We start from the raw sequence: 17,420 nt of genomic DNA, 5'->3' as shown, positions 1-17,420 counted from the left end.
GGAAACTATCTCTTGTCTTAGTAAGATATGGCCTATAAGCAGAATTTTCTGTTTGAACGTTTACTTTGTGTTCTAGGTTAGTGAGCATCAGTCTGTTTCAGTATTAGAGTTGATTTAGTATGGCCAAATGAATAAAAGATACACAGACATACCTGGAAAATAGCTTCTTTCCCTCCAGTGTATAGACATTTAACCTTTTAATATTTATCTATACAACTTGAGTTTAGTGGACAGGACACTAATTTAGATGCTAAGAGCTCTGTGATCATTTATATTATCTACCTCATCTCTCTGAGCCTCCATCCCTCATTTGTAAAAATTGGATTAATATTTCTTGAAGGAAAAATTTTTAGAGGTATGAAATGAAGACTTTTTAAAGTTAAGTATAATAAAGAAAAGGTGCCATATGAAAAAACCTGAGATGATATACTGGTGGTGGTATTATAACATCCTCATAAAACACACTTAAGTAGTCTGGAGGAAGGGGGCTGGGGGAGGGAAGTGACATTTGGGTTTGTTTTGCACCTACAGGTTTTTATTCTCTGACTTCTGTTCTCTAACACTCTAGATTCTCTTCCCTTTCACATTGTTTTAGCATATACAAGGCAGGAACCCAGACTCCAAGATAATACTTTGAACTTGGTATGGGTTCTGCAGTTAGTATCCTTTTTTAAACTTGGTCTTTTGAAATATACCTATTAGGGTCTTGACCACATAACTTCACTTAAGGAAGATTTCCTCATTTACTTGTAAGGGTTAAAGTTCTCTTTTACTGGTAATGTATTTCTCTTCTTGAACAGAGTGGAAAAATTGGGTCTAGGACTATTTGACTATTTTTAAAAATATTTTAGCAGCCAAACAATGTGTTAAACTTGTTTTCTAAATGTAATTTAAAAGGAATTTACCAAGATACAGTGGATCATCTGTAATCAAGTAGTGAAATATAGGTATCATAATTTATTTTCTTGGATGAGGGCTGATTTAAATTACTGCTTTTATTGGCCTTTCCTAGTTATGTTTTGAACAACTGAAAATAAATATACTTATTGCTTTCATGGGGTGAATTTTACAGGTTCAGCTCTACGAGGATTTTGCTAAGTCTCGTGCCAAGTGTGATGTTGATGAAACAGTTTCTTCAGCTGCACTTTCTGAAGAAACTGAAAAACCAAAGCTTAAAGCTACAGGCCATGTATTCCAGGTATATATTACAGTCCACTTTTTAAGTGTTGTTGAACAATGTTCTTCAGTGCAGCGATTTTTACATGGAACACTGAAATACGGATTTATTTAATTTTTTTCAGTATTGTGTATACATTCTTGAAAATAGGTAAAAGTACCAATTTAATTTATTTTCATTTTCATAATTAGTAATAAGTAATTTAATATTAAAATTAAAGTAAAAACCGCAATATGTTTGTATATTACATGAAAAGAAGGGTTTTAAAATAGAGAACCTTTTATTTTCTATTCAAAAAATATTTGAACATATACCACAAGGCAGTAATTTTTCTAACCTCAGGGGTTAATTAAAGCAGTGGACAAAACAGACCCCTTCCCTTGTAGAGGTGAAAAATGATTAAGTAAGTAAAATATATATATCATGTAAAAGAAAATAAAGGCAAGTACGGGGTTATACAGTATAGGAGTCACGGTAGGTTGTGGTTTTCAATAGAGTGATCAGGGATATCACTGAAAAGGTGACATTTGAGTGAAGATCTGAAGGAAGATTGAGGCAAGCAGATATGTGGTGGGGGAGTGATTCCAGGCAGAGGATACCTAAAGCACAGAAGTTCTGAGACAGATGATGAATGTGCTTGAGAAAAAAGAGATAGTATCAACTCACTTTTTTTCTTTCCCTTTTGAAATATTCCACTGTGGAATACCTTCCAAACCCCCTTGTCACCAATAAATTAAATACTTGTAGCAATTTTAAAGATAGAAATGGGAAAGGGTGATTTTGAAGGCTTATACCTCTCCCACAGTTTCTGTCATAGTGCTTACAGATACAGTTGAGACCCAAACTATAAGCCAAGTAAATGACAAAAGACAAAGGGTATGGCTGAATCAGAGAAAGAAAAAAAAGACCTGAGGGGGTTCTGATTCTCAAACACAACCACTTGAAACACAACCACCTAGTTCCACCTTACCCTTCCCACCACCAGACCTGTTGAATCAAAATACTGTGTAGAGGGGAGAGATTTACAGATTTAGAAGGTGCTTAGGAAGTTTTTATACCCACTGAAGTTTGAGAAACCTTTCTTTAGAAAATGATGTCTAGTTCTAGAATAATCTATCAGCATTGTCAGGCACTTTGAGTGGGAAAGGGTTAGCTAGGAGCTAATAAATAAAACATTCTTTCATGAGAAGCTCATTGTCTAGTGGGGGAGACAAGACATAAACAGTACAATTTATACAAGTTATAAATGCTGTCACAAGAATAAATACAAGTTGCGTAAGAAGCATAGATGAAGACATCACAGATGAGGTACCTGAACTGTTTCTTGAAAAATGAGCAGAGGAGTGAGAAGGGGAAGAAAGGCATTTTAGATAGATGGACTAGCATAGGAAAGATACTGAGATATGAACATTTGTGGCATGTGAAGGGGACTTGTATATACTTTTTTCCCTTTTCTTAAAGGCATTACAGTACCTACGTAAACTGTGCAACCATCCAGCATTAGTCTTAACACCTCAACATCCAGAGTTCAAGAGTACTACTGAAAAACTTGCAGTTCAGAATTCTTCTCTCCATGATATTCAACATGCCCCTAAACTCTCGGCTTTGAAACAAGTAAGTAGGTCTTTTAAGTGTTAGATGTGTGTTGTACATTCTTGGTCTGTAACAGTAAGTAAATTTGCTTTTCCAAAAGATTACTGAGGGGCTTCCCTGGTGGCGCAGTGATTGAGAATCCGCCTGCCGATGCAGGGGACACGGGTTCGTGCCCCGGTCCGGGAAGATCCCACATGCCGCAGAGCGGCTGGGCCCGTGAGCCATGGCCACTGAGCCTGCGCGTCTGGAGCCTCTGCTCCGCAACGGGAGAGGCCACAACAGTGAGAGGCCTGCATACCACAAAAAAAAAAAAAAAAAAAGAAAAAGATTACTGAGGTGTTTACTATTTCTTTTATTTATAAATTTTGTTAAATTTTTTTTTTTTTTTTTTTTTTTTGACGGTACGCGGGCCTCTCCCGTTGCGGACCACAGGCTCCGGATGCGCAGGCTCAGCGGCCATGGCTCACGGGCCCAGCTGCTCCGTGGCATGTGGGATCTTCCCGGACCGGGGCACGAACCAGTGTCCCCCGCATCAGCAGGCGGACTCTCAACCACTGTGCCACCAGGGAAGCCCTGTTTGTTAAATTTTTGATACAGCTTTTTTTAAAATTGTGGTAAAATATATAACATAATATATGCCATTTTAATCACTTTTTTTTTTTTTTTTTTTTTTTTTTTTTTTTTTTTGCTGTACGCGGGCCTCTCACTGTTGTAGCCTCTCCCGTTGCGGAGCACAGGCTCCGGACGTGCAGGCTCAGCAGCCATGGCTCACGGGCCCAGCCGCTCCGCGGCATGTGGGATCTTCCCGGACCGGGGCAAGAACCCACGTCCCCTGCATCGGCAGGTGGACTCTCAACCACTGCACCACCAGGGAAGCCCTAACCATTTTTAAGTGTAGAATTCTGTGGCATTGATAATATTCACAGTGTTATGTAACCGTCACCACTATTTATTTCCAAAATTTTTCCATCAACCAAATAGAAACTCTGTACCTGTTAAACAATAACTTCCCACTCCCCTTTCTGTAACCCCAGGGAACCTCTAATCTACTTTCTGTCTGTATGAATTTGCCTGTTCTAAATATTTCATGTAAGTGGAATCATATCGTTGTTCTTTTGTGGCTGGCTTATTTCACTTATTTTCAAGGTTCGTTCATGTTAGAGCACGTATCAGTACTTCATTTTTATGGCTGGATAATAGTCCTTTGTTGTTGTTGTTATTACCACCACCAGTACATTTTGTTTATCCAGTCATGTGTTGATGACACTTGGGTTGTTTCCACCATCTGGCTATTGTGAATAATGCTGCAATGAACATTAGCTTGTAAGTATCTGTTTGAGTCCCTCTTTTTAGTTCTTTTAGATATTAGACCTAAGAGTGGAATTGCTGGATTATATAGCAATTCTATGTTTAACTTTTTCAGGAACTGCCAAACTGCTTTCCACAGTGGCTGCAACATTTACATTCCCAAGCTATGTGCCAGGGTTCTGATTTCCCTACATCCTCACCAACACTTATTTTCCTTTTTTTAAGTATAGCCATCACAATAGGTATGAAGTGGTTATCACATTGTTGATTTGATTTGCTATTCCTAATGACTAATGATGTTTTTCATGTGCTTATTAGGACATTTGTATGGAGAAATGCCTGTTTAAGTCCTTTGACTGTTTTTTCATTGGATCGTTTGTCTTTTGGTTGAGTTTTAGGAGTTTATATTCTAGATATTAAGCCTTTATCAGATATATGATTTGCAAATATTTTCTCCCATTCTATAGATTGTCTTTTAACTTTCTTGGTCATGTCCTCCATGGTGTCTGATGAGAAAAGAGGTGTTCATCTCATTGAGAATCCCTTTTACATGAAGTCACTTTTGGGAATTCCCTGGCAGTCCAGTGGTTAGGACTTGCGCTTTCACTGCCGGGGCCCGGGTTTGATCCCTGGTCGGGAGACAAAGATCCCACAGGTTGTGTGGTGGTGAGGGGGTGGTCACTTTTCTCTTGCTGTTGTCAAGATTTTGCTTTTTGTCTTCGTCTTTTAACAGCTTGATTATAATATGTGTTAGTGTGGATCACTGGAATTTATTTTTCTAGGAACTGCTTGCTCTGCCAGTTGTTCATGTCACTCTTGGTATAACTTTTAAAAATGGAGTTTTAAAAAATTCTGAAATTTAGAAAGGTTAAATTAAAGGAACCAATTTCAGGTTAATGTAAATGTTAATACCATTTAGTTTTTCTAGCCTTAAAAATTAAGATCTTATTGTAAAATCTGGACTTTATTGTTTTAGCTTTTTGTAGTTATTCTGGCTTAAATTTTATCGAGAATAACTAATGGATGAAGATTTTAGATTTCACACGGGCTAGTGTAGAAAATGTTATGAGAGCCCCAAATGCTAATCTGTTTTTCAGGTCACAGGTAAGTTAACCTTTTCGCACCACAAAGAGAAATATTTATTTTGGTGAGATTGACTGCCTACTTTTATTGGACATCTGTGTAACAATTGATTCTTTTTTCAAGTTGCTGTTGGACTGTGGTTTGGGAAATGGCAGCACTTCCGAGAGTGGCACAGAGTCTGTTGTAGCCCAGCACAGGATACTGATCTTCTGTCAGCTTAAAAGCATGCTTGACATAGTAGAGCATGATCTTCTCAAACCTCACTTACCCTCTGTCACTTACTTGAGATTAGATGGTAGCATACCTCCTGGTCAGAGGCATTCCATTGTTTCACGGTAAGTGGCTTCTAAAATCTTAACAAATCAAGTTATAGTCAATTTATTATTATTACTTACATAGAAGTTTGCCTCATGAAGTATCTTCTTTGGCTAGATATTTGCAAATGTGTTTTTTTGTTGTATAATTCAACCCAACTAAATCTTTACCTTTTTAAAATACAGAACTGCAGAAATATAATTGAATAGTTTGTTTAGTTAGGGGGAAAAAAGTGTGACTCTATTAGGAAAGCACTCCTAAGGGCATGAAAGAAATTTAAGGCATCAACAAAAAATAGAGATAACTACTTTCCCCTCATCTGTTTATGGGGGTTGGGGCAGGAAGAAGCAAACAAATGGCTTAACTAAGCTCTTTATCCTGATCCCTCTGTCTCTGCTGAAAACAAGTTGGAAGCAGAATCACTGAATGCAGTGTTTCTTACGTGTGGTCTGCTCCCTCTGCTTTGGAAATCTCAGGGGGTTCATTTTTTTAAATGCATATTCCTAGGTTCTGTCCCTGGCCTGCTGACTTCAAGAGTGAGCATTTTTAACAAGCATCCCTAAGAGATTTTTAGGCACAAAACAGAGCCCCACGAAGGGATTTTGAACCCAGTTTGACTCCTGATTCTACCATTGAGGCAGTGTTCTCTTGGGCCTGTTTATTATCCACACAGCCTGAGAGTCTCTCAAATAACAATAATAATATCTTATAGAGCTATTGTAACAATTAAATAACAAAGCATATAAAGTACAAAGCCCATTGCTTGACTCAGAGTGAGTAATAAATGGTAGCTTAGTAATGTTAGTTTTTCTTTTTCCTAGAAGCTACCAGATGTCCTTTGTCAATATCTTCTAGGACTAGTACAATTTTAGCAACCCTCAGCACGCTAATCTTCTACCTTCCCTGACTGATCTAACCTTTCTCTACACTCTTCTGTCTCCGTATGTTAAAGGTTCATAGTTGGGTTTTGTCTTAATTATAATTAGTGTTCCATTTTTGCATCCATTTTGCAATTGGACTTAATTGCTAGGTATGAAATTTCTGACATGTTCTGGAATACCTTCTTTCTACTACTAAAGATGTTATGTATATTAAAAGAAGATAGTCTGAACTCAGGTGGTCACAGAAATGTCTATGTCGTGGATTATAAAGCAGTGTTCTCATTTGTGCCCTTTAATTTTTATTAAACAAACAGTTCACTTTCTCTTACTTGAACTTTAGGAAGAAATGTACTAATTTTATTTTTTAATATCTATGTTTTTAGGTTTAACAATGATCCATCCATAGATGTTCTCTTACTTACAACTCACGTTGGTGGCCTGGGGCTAAACTTAACAGGCGCTGACACAGTGGTATTTGTGGAGCATGACTGGAATCCCATGCGTGATCTACAAGCCATGGACCGGGCCCATCGCATTGGGCAGGTAAAAAGTCAACACTCACAGGTGTTAACTTATGCACTGGGAAAAATAACTCCCCCCAAAAGACAGGAAGCCTTGGTTTAAGTTCCTGCTCTTATGTTAGTAAGTGTTGTGACATTAGGCAAGTCACTTAATTTTGTGGCACCATTTCCTCATGCATTAAATGAGGTGCTTGGGCTAAGAAAACCTGGGAAACTGTCCATTCCTAATATTCTGTGATCGTCTACAAACATTTTAAGGTCATGGGCACAGATAAATAAAGAAAACCCAATCCCAATTCAATGGTAGTTAAGTACTTAGTAGAAGTATGCAAGCCCTCTGACTTGGTAAATCTCAAAACTTACCCATTTATTCATGCGACAGTTGCTTAACTTCTTTTTCTCATTCAGAAACGGGTGGTTAATGTGTACCGATTGATAACCAGAGGAACGTTGGAAGAGAAAATAATGGGTTTGCAGAAATTCAAGATGAACATAGCAAATACTGTTATTAGCCAAGAGAATTCTAGTTTGCAGAGTATGGGGACAGATCAACTCCTTGATCTGTTTACTCTTGATAAGGTAAAGAACTTACACAATTTGTTGTATCTTTAATGTGTTCACAGACTTCCTGGGACTGCTTGGTAAAAGTATTTTTTTGAGCAGCAAAAGTCATTCACTTTAGTATCACCTAGACAACCCTTTGAGGGAATTTTTGATGTCCAGATAAAACTCTCTAGGATACTAGAGGATGTTTGAAGGTCTGAATTTCTGATTGATGTCTCCAGTGTCTTCCCCAGGTTTTCTTTCCTTAGTCCCTACCTGCTAAAGGACAGCTGTTTCTGGAGTCAGCTAGACCTGGGTCTGTGTTTCTTGCCCTGCCTCCTATTAACTGGTGACCTTAGGCAAATTAACTTCTCTGATCATCTTCAGCCTTGGCAGGATAACAATGCCTATATTACTACAGAGTTGTGAAGATAATAAATAGTAGCTATTATTGTTATTGTGGATGATGGAACTAATATATATCAGATAACAATCCATTATCAAAGGATGAACCAGCTGGAAATATTGGTTGATCTAATAATGTAAAACTAATAAGGTTGGATTTAAAGTCCTGTGTAGGTTCAGAAAATCAACTAACTGTACACTCAGTATAAATTAGGGTGAGAAATGGCCTTATATAATGCAATTAAACTAGCTGTAATAACAGAATTATAGCGTCCAAATGTGAGAGAAAGTAGTTCCACTCTACTCTGTGTGTGTTAAGCCACATTTAGAATACTGTCTGGTTCTGGGTGCTGCATTTTAAACAGTAACAAATCAGTGAATCCCCAAAAGATGGCCAGAATGGAGAAAGGTTCTTCAATCGTGTCACGTAAGGGAGGTTGAAAGAACAAGATCTGTGTAACCCAGAAAAAAGGCTCAAAGAAACATGGATTGCTTCAAATGTATTTTATTCCATTTGAAAGAATATCCTTATGGGTAACTTTCAGCAAGCAGAAACTGGGCTCAAGGGGTGTTCCAAGGAAGCAAGAACTACTGCCATAAAGGATCTTATTGGCAAAATTTGAATATGGACTACATATGAGATCATCTTAATATACCAATATTAAATTTCCTTAATTTGATCTTTGTACTTTGGTTATGTAAGAGAATGTCCTTGTTCTTGGGATAAAGGGGCATAATACCTACAACTTACTCTCAAATGGTTCTGGGAAAGGCTGATAATTAAACTATATATCTAATACTAACATATACACAGGTGTGTATATATACACACACACACAGGGGAGAAGAATGACAAAGCCAACGTGACACTGTTAACAGTGAGTTCTTTGCAATGTTCTTAAAATTCTTCTCAAATAAAAAGCATAAAATGATAAATTATTAGGGCTGTGGGAAAATAGAATGGGGTATCTTACGAGTTCACGAACTTCCCCATATTTTGAAGTGTTTAACTGTTGAAAAAGTGCAATGTTAGAAACAAGTATGATATTTTAAAGGAAAATAAAATTTCTGAAATCAATCTTTCATTTTATCTTTCTGCCAATTTTTCGTAAGGATGGCAAAGCAGAAAAAGCTGACACCTCTACTTCTGGAAAAGCAAGTATGAAATCAGTTCTTGAAAACCTGAGCGATCTTTGGGATCAAGAGCAATACGATTCAGAGTACAGCCTGGAAACTTTCATGCGTTCTCTCACATAACTATCAAATACTGTAAGTGCAATTGCTGCTAGTTCAGTAACATTTCTGCTGATATTCAGCAGATTTCAAAGTTTATGGTGAACTTTTTTAGCTCAATGTGTAAATAGATCTGAAGAATATTCAGCATAACGCTGGTTCTTGTTTCACTGGGGGGAACAAGTTATTCTCAAACATTTGCACTGTATTAAATTTAAATGTTAATGTGAAATGGTTTAAATTTTACATGCTGAATAGCTGCAGAGCAGAGGAACCAAACCAGGTTTACATGTGCTACCATGAGGTGTTCTTACTGGGAACAAGCCTCCTATCTACATAGTAGTCACTTTGTACAGGATAATATCCATGAGTACTTTAGTGTTCATGTACATTTTTCCTTTTAAAGAGAACTTGTTTTTATAAATGATTATAACTAGGGCTTTATTTGTATAAAAGCCTTAATGAGCCATAATTTTAAGAATAATGACTATAATACTGGTCACTCTTGGAACATGAAAATCTTAGACAATGAATTGAACCAAGCCTTTGGTGGAAACCTTTATATATTTAATGCAAAGGCATAGTGTTGTTCAAATCTTTAACATCATTTTGTCAACTTTTAAAATATATCAACTATTCTAAATACAGGTAATGTTCTATTTAAGGCTATCATAACATCCTCTTAAGAGGGTGTTCTTTTAATTTATCTAAGGGCTAGGATATAGCCAGATTCTGAGAACATATCTACTCAATAGGTTTCAATCATATATATATATATATATATATATATATAAATATATATATATATATATATATATAAAATATATATTTTTTGTACCTATGAACCTATACAGTTTTCCAGAAGTAGATTTTACACTGTTTAGAATTTCAAAACCTATGGTGAAAAGACTGTTTATTGTAGTAATGCATGACTGAAGCATAAAAGGGAGAAATGATTCCTTTATACACACAAACATACATAAATACACGTATCTATATGCACAGATGTACCTATCCTGCATCCAAAAGGGTGCTTGGTATTGGCACTAAAATCATGTAGTTATACTGGGCAGCAATAATTGGGCACGAAGCTGATTAGTGTTAGAAAAGTGAGCTCAATAGTGAGGGTGGGTATATGTATATAGATATGCATGTATGTGTATGTATATAATTTTATATATTTCACACATAAATTAATACATGCCTGTGTGCATATATATGTATGGGATATATTTGTATATACATGTACAGGAAATAAACATCCCCCAGGTTTGTGGCTGGCCATACACATAGGCATTGGTTTCAAAACCATCAGACCTCAGCTGTAAAATAACTTTTTGTTAAAATAAAGTTATACTGTTCTGCAGCATTTAGACATGGATATGTGTCACATTTCAGTAGCTTTGACAACCATACTGTAACATTAAACATAGCATTCCACAAGAGAATAAAAAAAAGATTTAACTGTAAAAATATGTGCAACTGTGTGTTATTTGTAGGAAATGATCACTAGAAAAAGCAAAAGATTATTAGTTTAGATATGTTCTAAAAAAGCTCAAGATCTTCTTTCTTACTAATTAAATGATTATTTTTTCATTATTTAGGATTTAGTGGAAGACAAAAAGGAAATTCTTGACTTTATATAGAATATCCATTGTACATAGCACAGTGAAGCTGTTTAGGAATGTGAACACTCTGAGGCAAAAAGTGGGGGGGACTATAAGAGCATAATAGAAATTACAGAAAAGTAACAGCGTTGCATCACATATCTATCCCAAGTATTTAATTCCAGTACAATCTTATACCTCCTGACTAAAGACAGACCTCCCAATTTCCCAGAATACATGCTGGCATCAGTGGAATCTAAGTGAAATTGATTGCAGGAACATCTGTTATCAAGTGCCAGAGTACTCAGTGTGAATCTACAAAGCAAAAACTTGAGTTGTGTCAATTAACAAAATATTTGCTAGTCATACAAATCAGTGTCAGACATCAAAAACTGCCTCCTGCTTAAAGAAAGGGTTCCCATCAGTCTCTAGTAAATTCCCTTAAACCAGTGAAGTTCTGTTGAAGAATATAGGGGCTGAGATCCTACTATCTGTGTAGGGACAACAGCCATGGTTTCAGGCTCACAGGAGAAAGTGAAGCTATAACTTAATCCTCTCCATAAAGCCACAAAGAAGTTCATGTATTGAAACAGGACTAGTAGAACTGTCCAAGAGCCCAGAATCACAAAGTCATCTATGAGAACTCAGAATCCCAGAATACCTGTACCAACAGTAAGTAAGGTTGGGTTATTTCAAGTGTATAGCTGTAAGAACCACAAATTAAGAAAATAACACATCAACTCTGGGACCCTAGCAGAAGCAAACAAAACTGCCCTATAGGAACAGTTTCAGATAGGGTCCCTTAGGATTACCACAGGGGAAAGCTTCTAAAATTAAACTCACACACACAAAATCTACAGGAGGCAATGAACTACCAGGAGGAAGAGTCAGCAGATGCAAATAGGAAAATTCGTTATTTCAGAACTGCACCAATGGTAAAGAAACCACCTTACAATGCAGGGGACGAGGGTTTGATCCCTGGTCAGGGAACTAAGATCCTACATGCCACGGGGCAACTAAGCCCATGCCACAGCTACTGAGCTCACGTGCCACAACTAGAGAGCCCACGTGCTCTGGAACCCACAAGCCACAACTACAGAGCCCACATGCCCTGGAGCCTGTACGCCACAACTAGAGAGAAGCCTGTGTGCCGCAACAAAAAGCTCACGTGCCACAACAAAAGATCCTGCATGCCTCAGTGAAGATCTTGCGTGCTGCACCTAAGACCCAGTGCAGCCCAAAAATAAATAAATAAATATTTTAAAAAGTTATTTTAAAAAATAGAAAACTGCAAATAGAATAATCCGAAAGACCATATAATGATTAGTTAGATATGAAAATAAGGAAAACATTATTTAAAAGTTAGGCAAATTTGAAACAAATGAAAAAAGTCATGAATTGAAAACTTGATAGTTATTGATGCAGATTAGACACAGGTGAAGAGAGAATGTGAACTGGGAGACTGACCTTAAAAAATCATCTATGATGGGATACAGAGATGGACTGATAGAAACTATGAAAGGGCAGGCAAAAATGGGAGATGGAATGAGAGCACCTGATAATACAGTTCATAGGAGGGTCCAGAAGGAATGGGATATGGGAAAAGAGACAAAGTCGTCTTTGACTTAACTCTAATTATTACACACCCCTGCATCCAGTCTATCAGCAAGTTCTACCATCTCTGGCTCCAAAATATATTCCAAGTCTGTTCACCATTCTCCATCTCTACTACTACTGCTGTAGTTCCCACCATCATCTTGACTCTTCAGGACTACTGTATTCTAACTGGTCTTTCCGCTCGCCAAGCCTCCCATGACTTCCTATAACACTCATACTGAATCTGAACTCCTTACCATCGTATACAAGCCCTACATGTTCTGGCCCCTGCCCATCCATCTCTCTCACTTTCATCATGTCCCACCATATTTATCCCAGTCAAGTCAGTCTGTCCCCCTGCTAATGCCTCAATGTAAAACCAAATGTGTTGCCATCTCAATTTTGGTTCTTGTACAGCTTGGTGAATGGTGTCATGGGGAGATATGGAATACTGAAAAAGGGACAGATTGGGAAGGGGGAGAGTAGGAAATCAAGAATTGTCTTTTGGTCATTAAATTGAGATCCTTGTTATATCAAAGGAGAGATGTTGAATCTATAGCTCAAAGGAAATGTCAAAACTAGAGATATAAATTTGGAAGATAGTATTTTTAAGGAATGTATGGGACTGAATGAGATCTCCTGCAGTGTTATTTATATAGTGAAGTACTATACAGCAGTGAAAAATCAATGACTATAGTAAAACATGGATAAATCTCAAAAATGAGGTTGAATGAAAAAAATAATAAAATATGTATAGTTTCAGCCTATATAAAGACTAAAAACAGGTAAAAATGAAACACTGTTTAGGGATATACAAACATGACACATATGGTTATTTCACATTTGAAACAAAAAACTGAGTGACAGTTGCATGCACAACACTTATTGATCACTTCCTACTCTACTAAACACAATGGGAGAAGCTTAAAGACCAGTGAGGAGGAAGGATACCTTAGCCAACAACTGATATGGTTACATTAATTTCAGAAGTAGTAGACCTTAAGGCAAAAAATATTACTTACAGTAAAGAGGGGTACCTCATAATGATGAAGTGATTTCAGTTAACCAGTAAGTTATAACTCCAAACTGATATACACCTCAAAATCCATAAAGGAAAAACAGACAACTACATAAAAGGAAATGGACAGGTCCAAGGTCATAGTTAGAGATTTTAACACACCTCTTTCAGTAGAAAAAGTCGGCAAAAAAAAAAAGCAACAGGATATAGACAATTTGAATAATATGGTTGACAAATGTGACTTAATTGACATACCTAGACGTATCCGACAACTCCAGAATACATTCTTTGGAAGCTTATGTGGAACATTCACCACAACTGACCATATGCTGAGCCATAATGCAAGTCCTGGCAAATTTTAAGAAATTAAAATCACAAATACAGTGTCCACTTTCTCCACCCCTATTCAGGAGAGTGTAGTATTGGCATAAAGATAGATCAAAGATATACTTGAGGTCCTTCCTTGTGCAATATGGCAATAAAAGGAAAGCACACACATTAGAAAATAAGAGACAAACCTTTTGACTTACAATGACTGTCTATGTAGAAAATTCCAAAGAATCTACAAAAATGCTACTACAATTGAGTTTAGGAAGTTATTGGGATACAAAGTCAATATACAAAAAGTCAAATGTATTTTTATACTTGGCAATAAAAAATTGGAAACTGAAATTTTTAAACATACTTTATATAATAGCACCAAAATCCATAAAATAAGTCTTAGAAAACATGTAAAAGGTTTGTGCTGAAAACTACAAAAATGCTGATGAAGGAAATCAAAAATATTTAAAAATAGAGATACATATTATGTTTGTGGATTCAAAACTCAAAATTGTTAAGATTTTAGTTCTCTCCATACAGATCTATAGACACAAAGCATTTCCAATCAAAATTTCCAGGAGGGGCTTCCCGGTGGTGCGGTGGTTGAGAATCCGCCTGCCGATGCAGGGGACATGGGTTCGTGCCCCGGTCCAGGAAGATCCCACATGCTGCAGAGTGGCTGGGCCCGTGAGCCATGACCGCTGAGCCTGCACGTCGTCCGGAGTCTGTGCTCCGCAACGGGAGAGGCCATAACAGTGAGAGGCCCGCGTACCACAAAAAAAAAAAAAAAAAAATTTCCAGGAGGACATTTTGTACATATCAAACTGATGTTAAAATTTATATGGAAAGGCAAAGGAACCATAGTAATCAAAGAAAACTATGAAAAAGGAAATAGTTGTAAGACACTGCCAGATTTTAAAGCTTACTATAAATGTATAGTATAATAGTCAAGAGAGTGTAGTACTGGCATAAAGACAGATTAATGGAACAGAACAGATTGCCTACAAATATACTGACACAAATAGTCAATTGATTTTCTACAAAGGTGCTAAGGCAACTCAATGGACAAGATAATCTTTTCAAAAAGTGTGTCCATATGCTAAAAAATAATAACCCACAACTCCAAACTTACCTTATATCTTATGTAAAATTTAATTCAAAGTTAACCATGAACATACATGATAAACCTAAAGCTGTTTAACTTCTATAGAAACAGAAAATATCAGAGAAAATTTTTGTGATGTTGGGTTGGGCAAAGATTTCTTAGAAATTATACTATAAGCATGACCCATAGAAGAAAAAATGTAAGTTGTACTTTGGAAAAAATTAAGAACTTCCACTATTTGAAAGACAATAGAAAGAATGAAGAGCCACAGCATGAGAGAAAATACTTCCAAATCACATATCTGATAAAAGGCTTATATCTTGAACATATCAAGAATACATAAAGAATTTCTAAAACTCAGTAAGCAACCCAATTTAAAAACAAGCAAAAGGCTTGAACAGATACATCACCAAATAAGATATATGAAAGACAAATAAGCACATGAAAAGATGTTCAAAATGTTCAACATCTTTTCCAATAGTGTGTAGTGGTATATCCACTACAATTACACACCTATGAAAATAATTCAAAATTTTAAAAACTGACAATATGAACTGCTGATGAAGATGCAGAGCAAAGTGGTATGGCCACTTTGGAAAACAGTTTGGCTGTTTCTTAAAAAGTTAAGCATACACTTACCAGATGACCCACCAATCACTTTCCAAGTTATTTACCTGAGTGTAATGAAATATGTTCACACAAAAACTTGTACACAAATGTTTATAGCAGCTTTATTCATAACAGACAAAGGATGCAAACCACCCAAATGTCCATTAACTGACAAATGGATACATTTGACAAATGGCTATTTGGCCATAAAAATGAATAAAGTACTAATGTATGCTATGGTATGGATGAACCTTGAAAACATTTTGCTAAGTATAAGCACTTAGTCACAGAAGACCATGTAGTATATGATTACAATCACATGAAACATCCAGAATGGAGAACCATATAGAGACAGAAAGAAAATTAGTGATTACTTAAGGCTGGGAGTGTGGTATAGGTGGGCGATAGGGAAAGGGTTCAGATTTCTTTGTGAAGTGATGAAAATGTTCTAAAATTAATTGTGGTGATGGTTGCATATAACTCACAGCAAAATAGACATAAAATCTCACACTAAAGGCCTGTTTACCTATTTCCCAATATGTCATGTCCAGCTTTCAACAAAAAATTACAAACAAGCTAGGGCAAGAAAAGACACAATCTGAAGAGACAAAGCAAGCATGATTACCAGACTTTGGAATTATCATATTAGAAATTTAATGGCCATACTACCCAAAGCAATCTATATATTTAATGAGATTCCTATCAAATTATCCATGACATCTTCCACAGAACTAAAGCAAATAATCCTAAAATTCATATGGAACATAAAAGACCCAGGATTGCCAAAGTAATCCCGAGGAAAAACAACAAAGCAGGAGGCATAACCTTCCCAGACTTCAGACGATACTACAAAGCTACAGTAATCAAAACAGTGTGGTATTGGCATAAAAACAGACATATGGATCAATGGAACAGAATAGAGAGCCCAGAAATAAAGCCACACACCTATGATCAATTAATCTTCAACAAAGGAGGCAAGAATATACAATGAAGACAAGACAGTCTCTTCAGCAAGTGGTATTGGGAAAGTTGGACAGCCACATGAAAATCAATGAAATTAGACCACACCATCACACCATACACAAAAATAAACTCAAAATGTCTTAAAGACTTAAACAGATGGCCAAAAGGCACATGAAAAGATGATCAACATTGCTAACTATTAAAGAAATGTAAATCAAAACTACAATAAGATACCAGCTCACACCTGTCAGAAGGGTCATCATTAAAAAGTCTACAAATAATAAATGCTGGAGAGCACGTGGAGAAAGGGAAACTCCCTTATACGTTGGTGGGAATGTAAATTGGTGCAGTCACTATGGAAAACAGTGTGAAGGTTCCTCAAAAAACAAAAAATACAGTTGCCATATGATCCAGCAATCCCATTCCTGGGCATATATCCAGACAAAACTATAATTCAAAAAGATACACGCATCCCTATGTTCACAGCAGCACTATTTACAATAGCCAAGACATGGAAACAATCTAAATGTCCACTGACAGATGAATGGATAAAGAAAATGTGGTACATACAGACAATGGAATACTACTCATCCATAAAAAAGGAAAGAAATAATGCCATTTGCAGCAACATGGATGGACCTAGAGATTATCATACTAAATGAAGTAAGTCAGAAAAAAAAAGCAAAATACCATATGATATCACTTATATGTGTAATCTAAAATATGACACAAATGAACTTATTTACAAAACAGAAAGAGACACACAGACATAGAGAACAGAACTGTGGTTGCAAAGGGTGGGATAGGGGAGGGATGGAGTGGGAGTTTGGGATTAGTAGATGCAAACTATTACATATAGACTGGATAAACAACAAGGTCCTACTGTATAGCACAGGGAACTATATTCAATATCCTGTGATAAACCATAATGGAAAAGAATATGAGAGACTTCCCTGGTGGTCCAGTGGTTAAGAATCCACCTTCCAATGCAGGGGACGCAGGTTCAATCCCTGGTCAGGGAACTAAGATCCCACAATCCATGAGGCAACTAAGCCCACACACTGCAACTACTGAGCCCGTGCACCACAACTAGAAAGCCCACGTGCTCTCGAGCCCGCCTGCCACAACTAGAGAGCCCACGC

At 36.7% G+C, this 17,420-nt stretch overlaps 1 protein-coding gene across 4 annotated transcripts in view; it reads left to right on the top strand.

The window, feature by feature from the left end:
* The window catches only part of BTAF1 (B-TFIID TATA-box binding protein associated factor 1), a 96,846-nt gene extending 87,675 nt beyond the window's left edge, over positions 1–9,171 (top strand). For all 4 annotated transcript variants that reach the window (XM_059055431.2, XM_067025053.1, XM_067025054.1 and 1 more), the window contains 6 exons: positions 1,073–1,198; positions 2,639–2,791; positions 5,285–5,496; positions 6,741–6,900; positions 7,287–7,457; positions 8,940–9,171. In XM_059055431.2, coding sequence (XP_058911414.1) covers positions 1,073–1,198; positions 2,639–2,791; positions 5,285–5,496; positions 6,741–6,900; positions 7,287–7,457; positions 8,940–9,083 — 966 coding nt within the window. In that variant the 3' untranslated portion in view covers positions 9,084–9,171. The remainder of the gene's footprint in view (positions 1–1,072; positions 1,199–2,638; positions 2,792–5,284; positions 5,497–6,740; positions 6,901–7,286; positions 7,458–8,939) is intronic.
* Positions 9,172–17,420: the final 8,249 nt, after the last annotated feature.

This window comes from Kogia breviceps, chromosome 2, assembly GCF_026419965.1.
Source record: "Kogia breviceps isolate mKogBre1 chromosome 2, mKogBre1 haplotype 1, whole genome shotgun sequence".
In the NCBI taxonomy this organism is placed as follows: domain Eukaryota; kingdom Metazoa; phylum Chordata; class Mammalia; order Artiodactyla; family Physeteridae; genus Kogia; species Kogia breviceps.
This window is presented reverse-complemented; position numbering and strand designations above follow the sequence as displayed.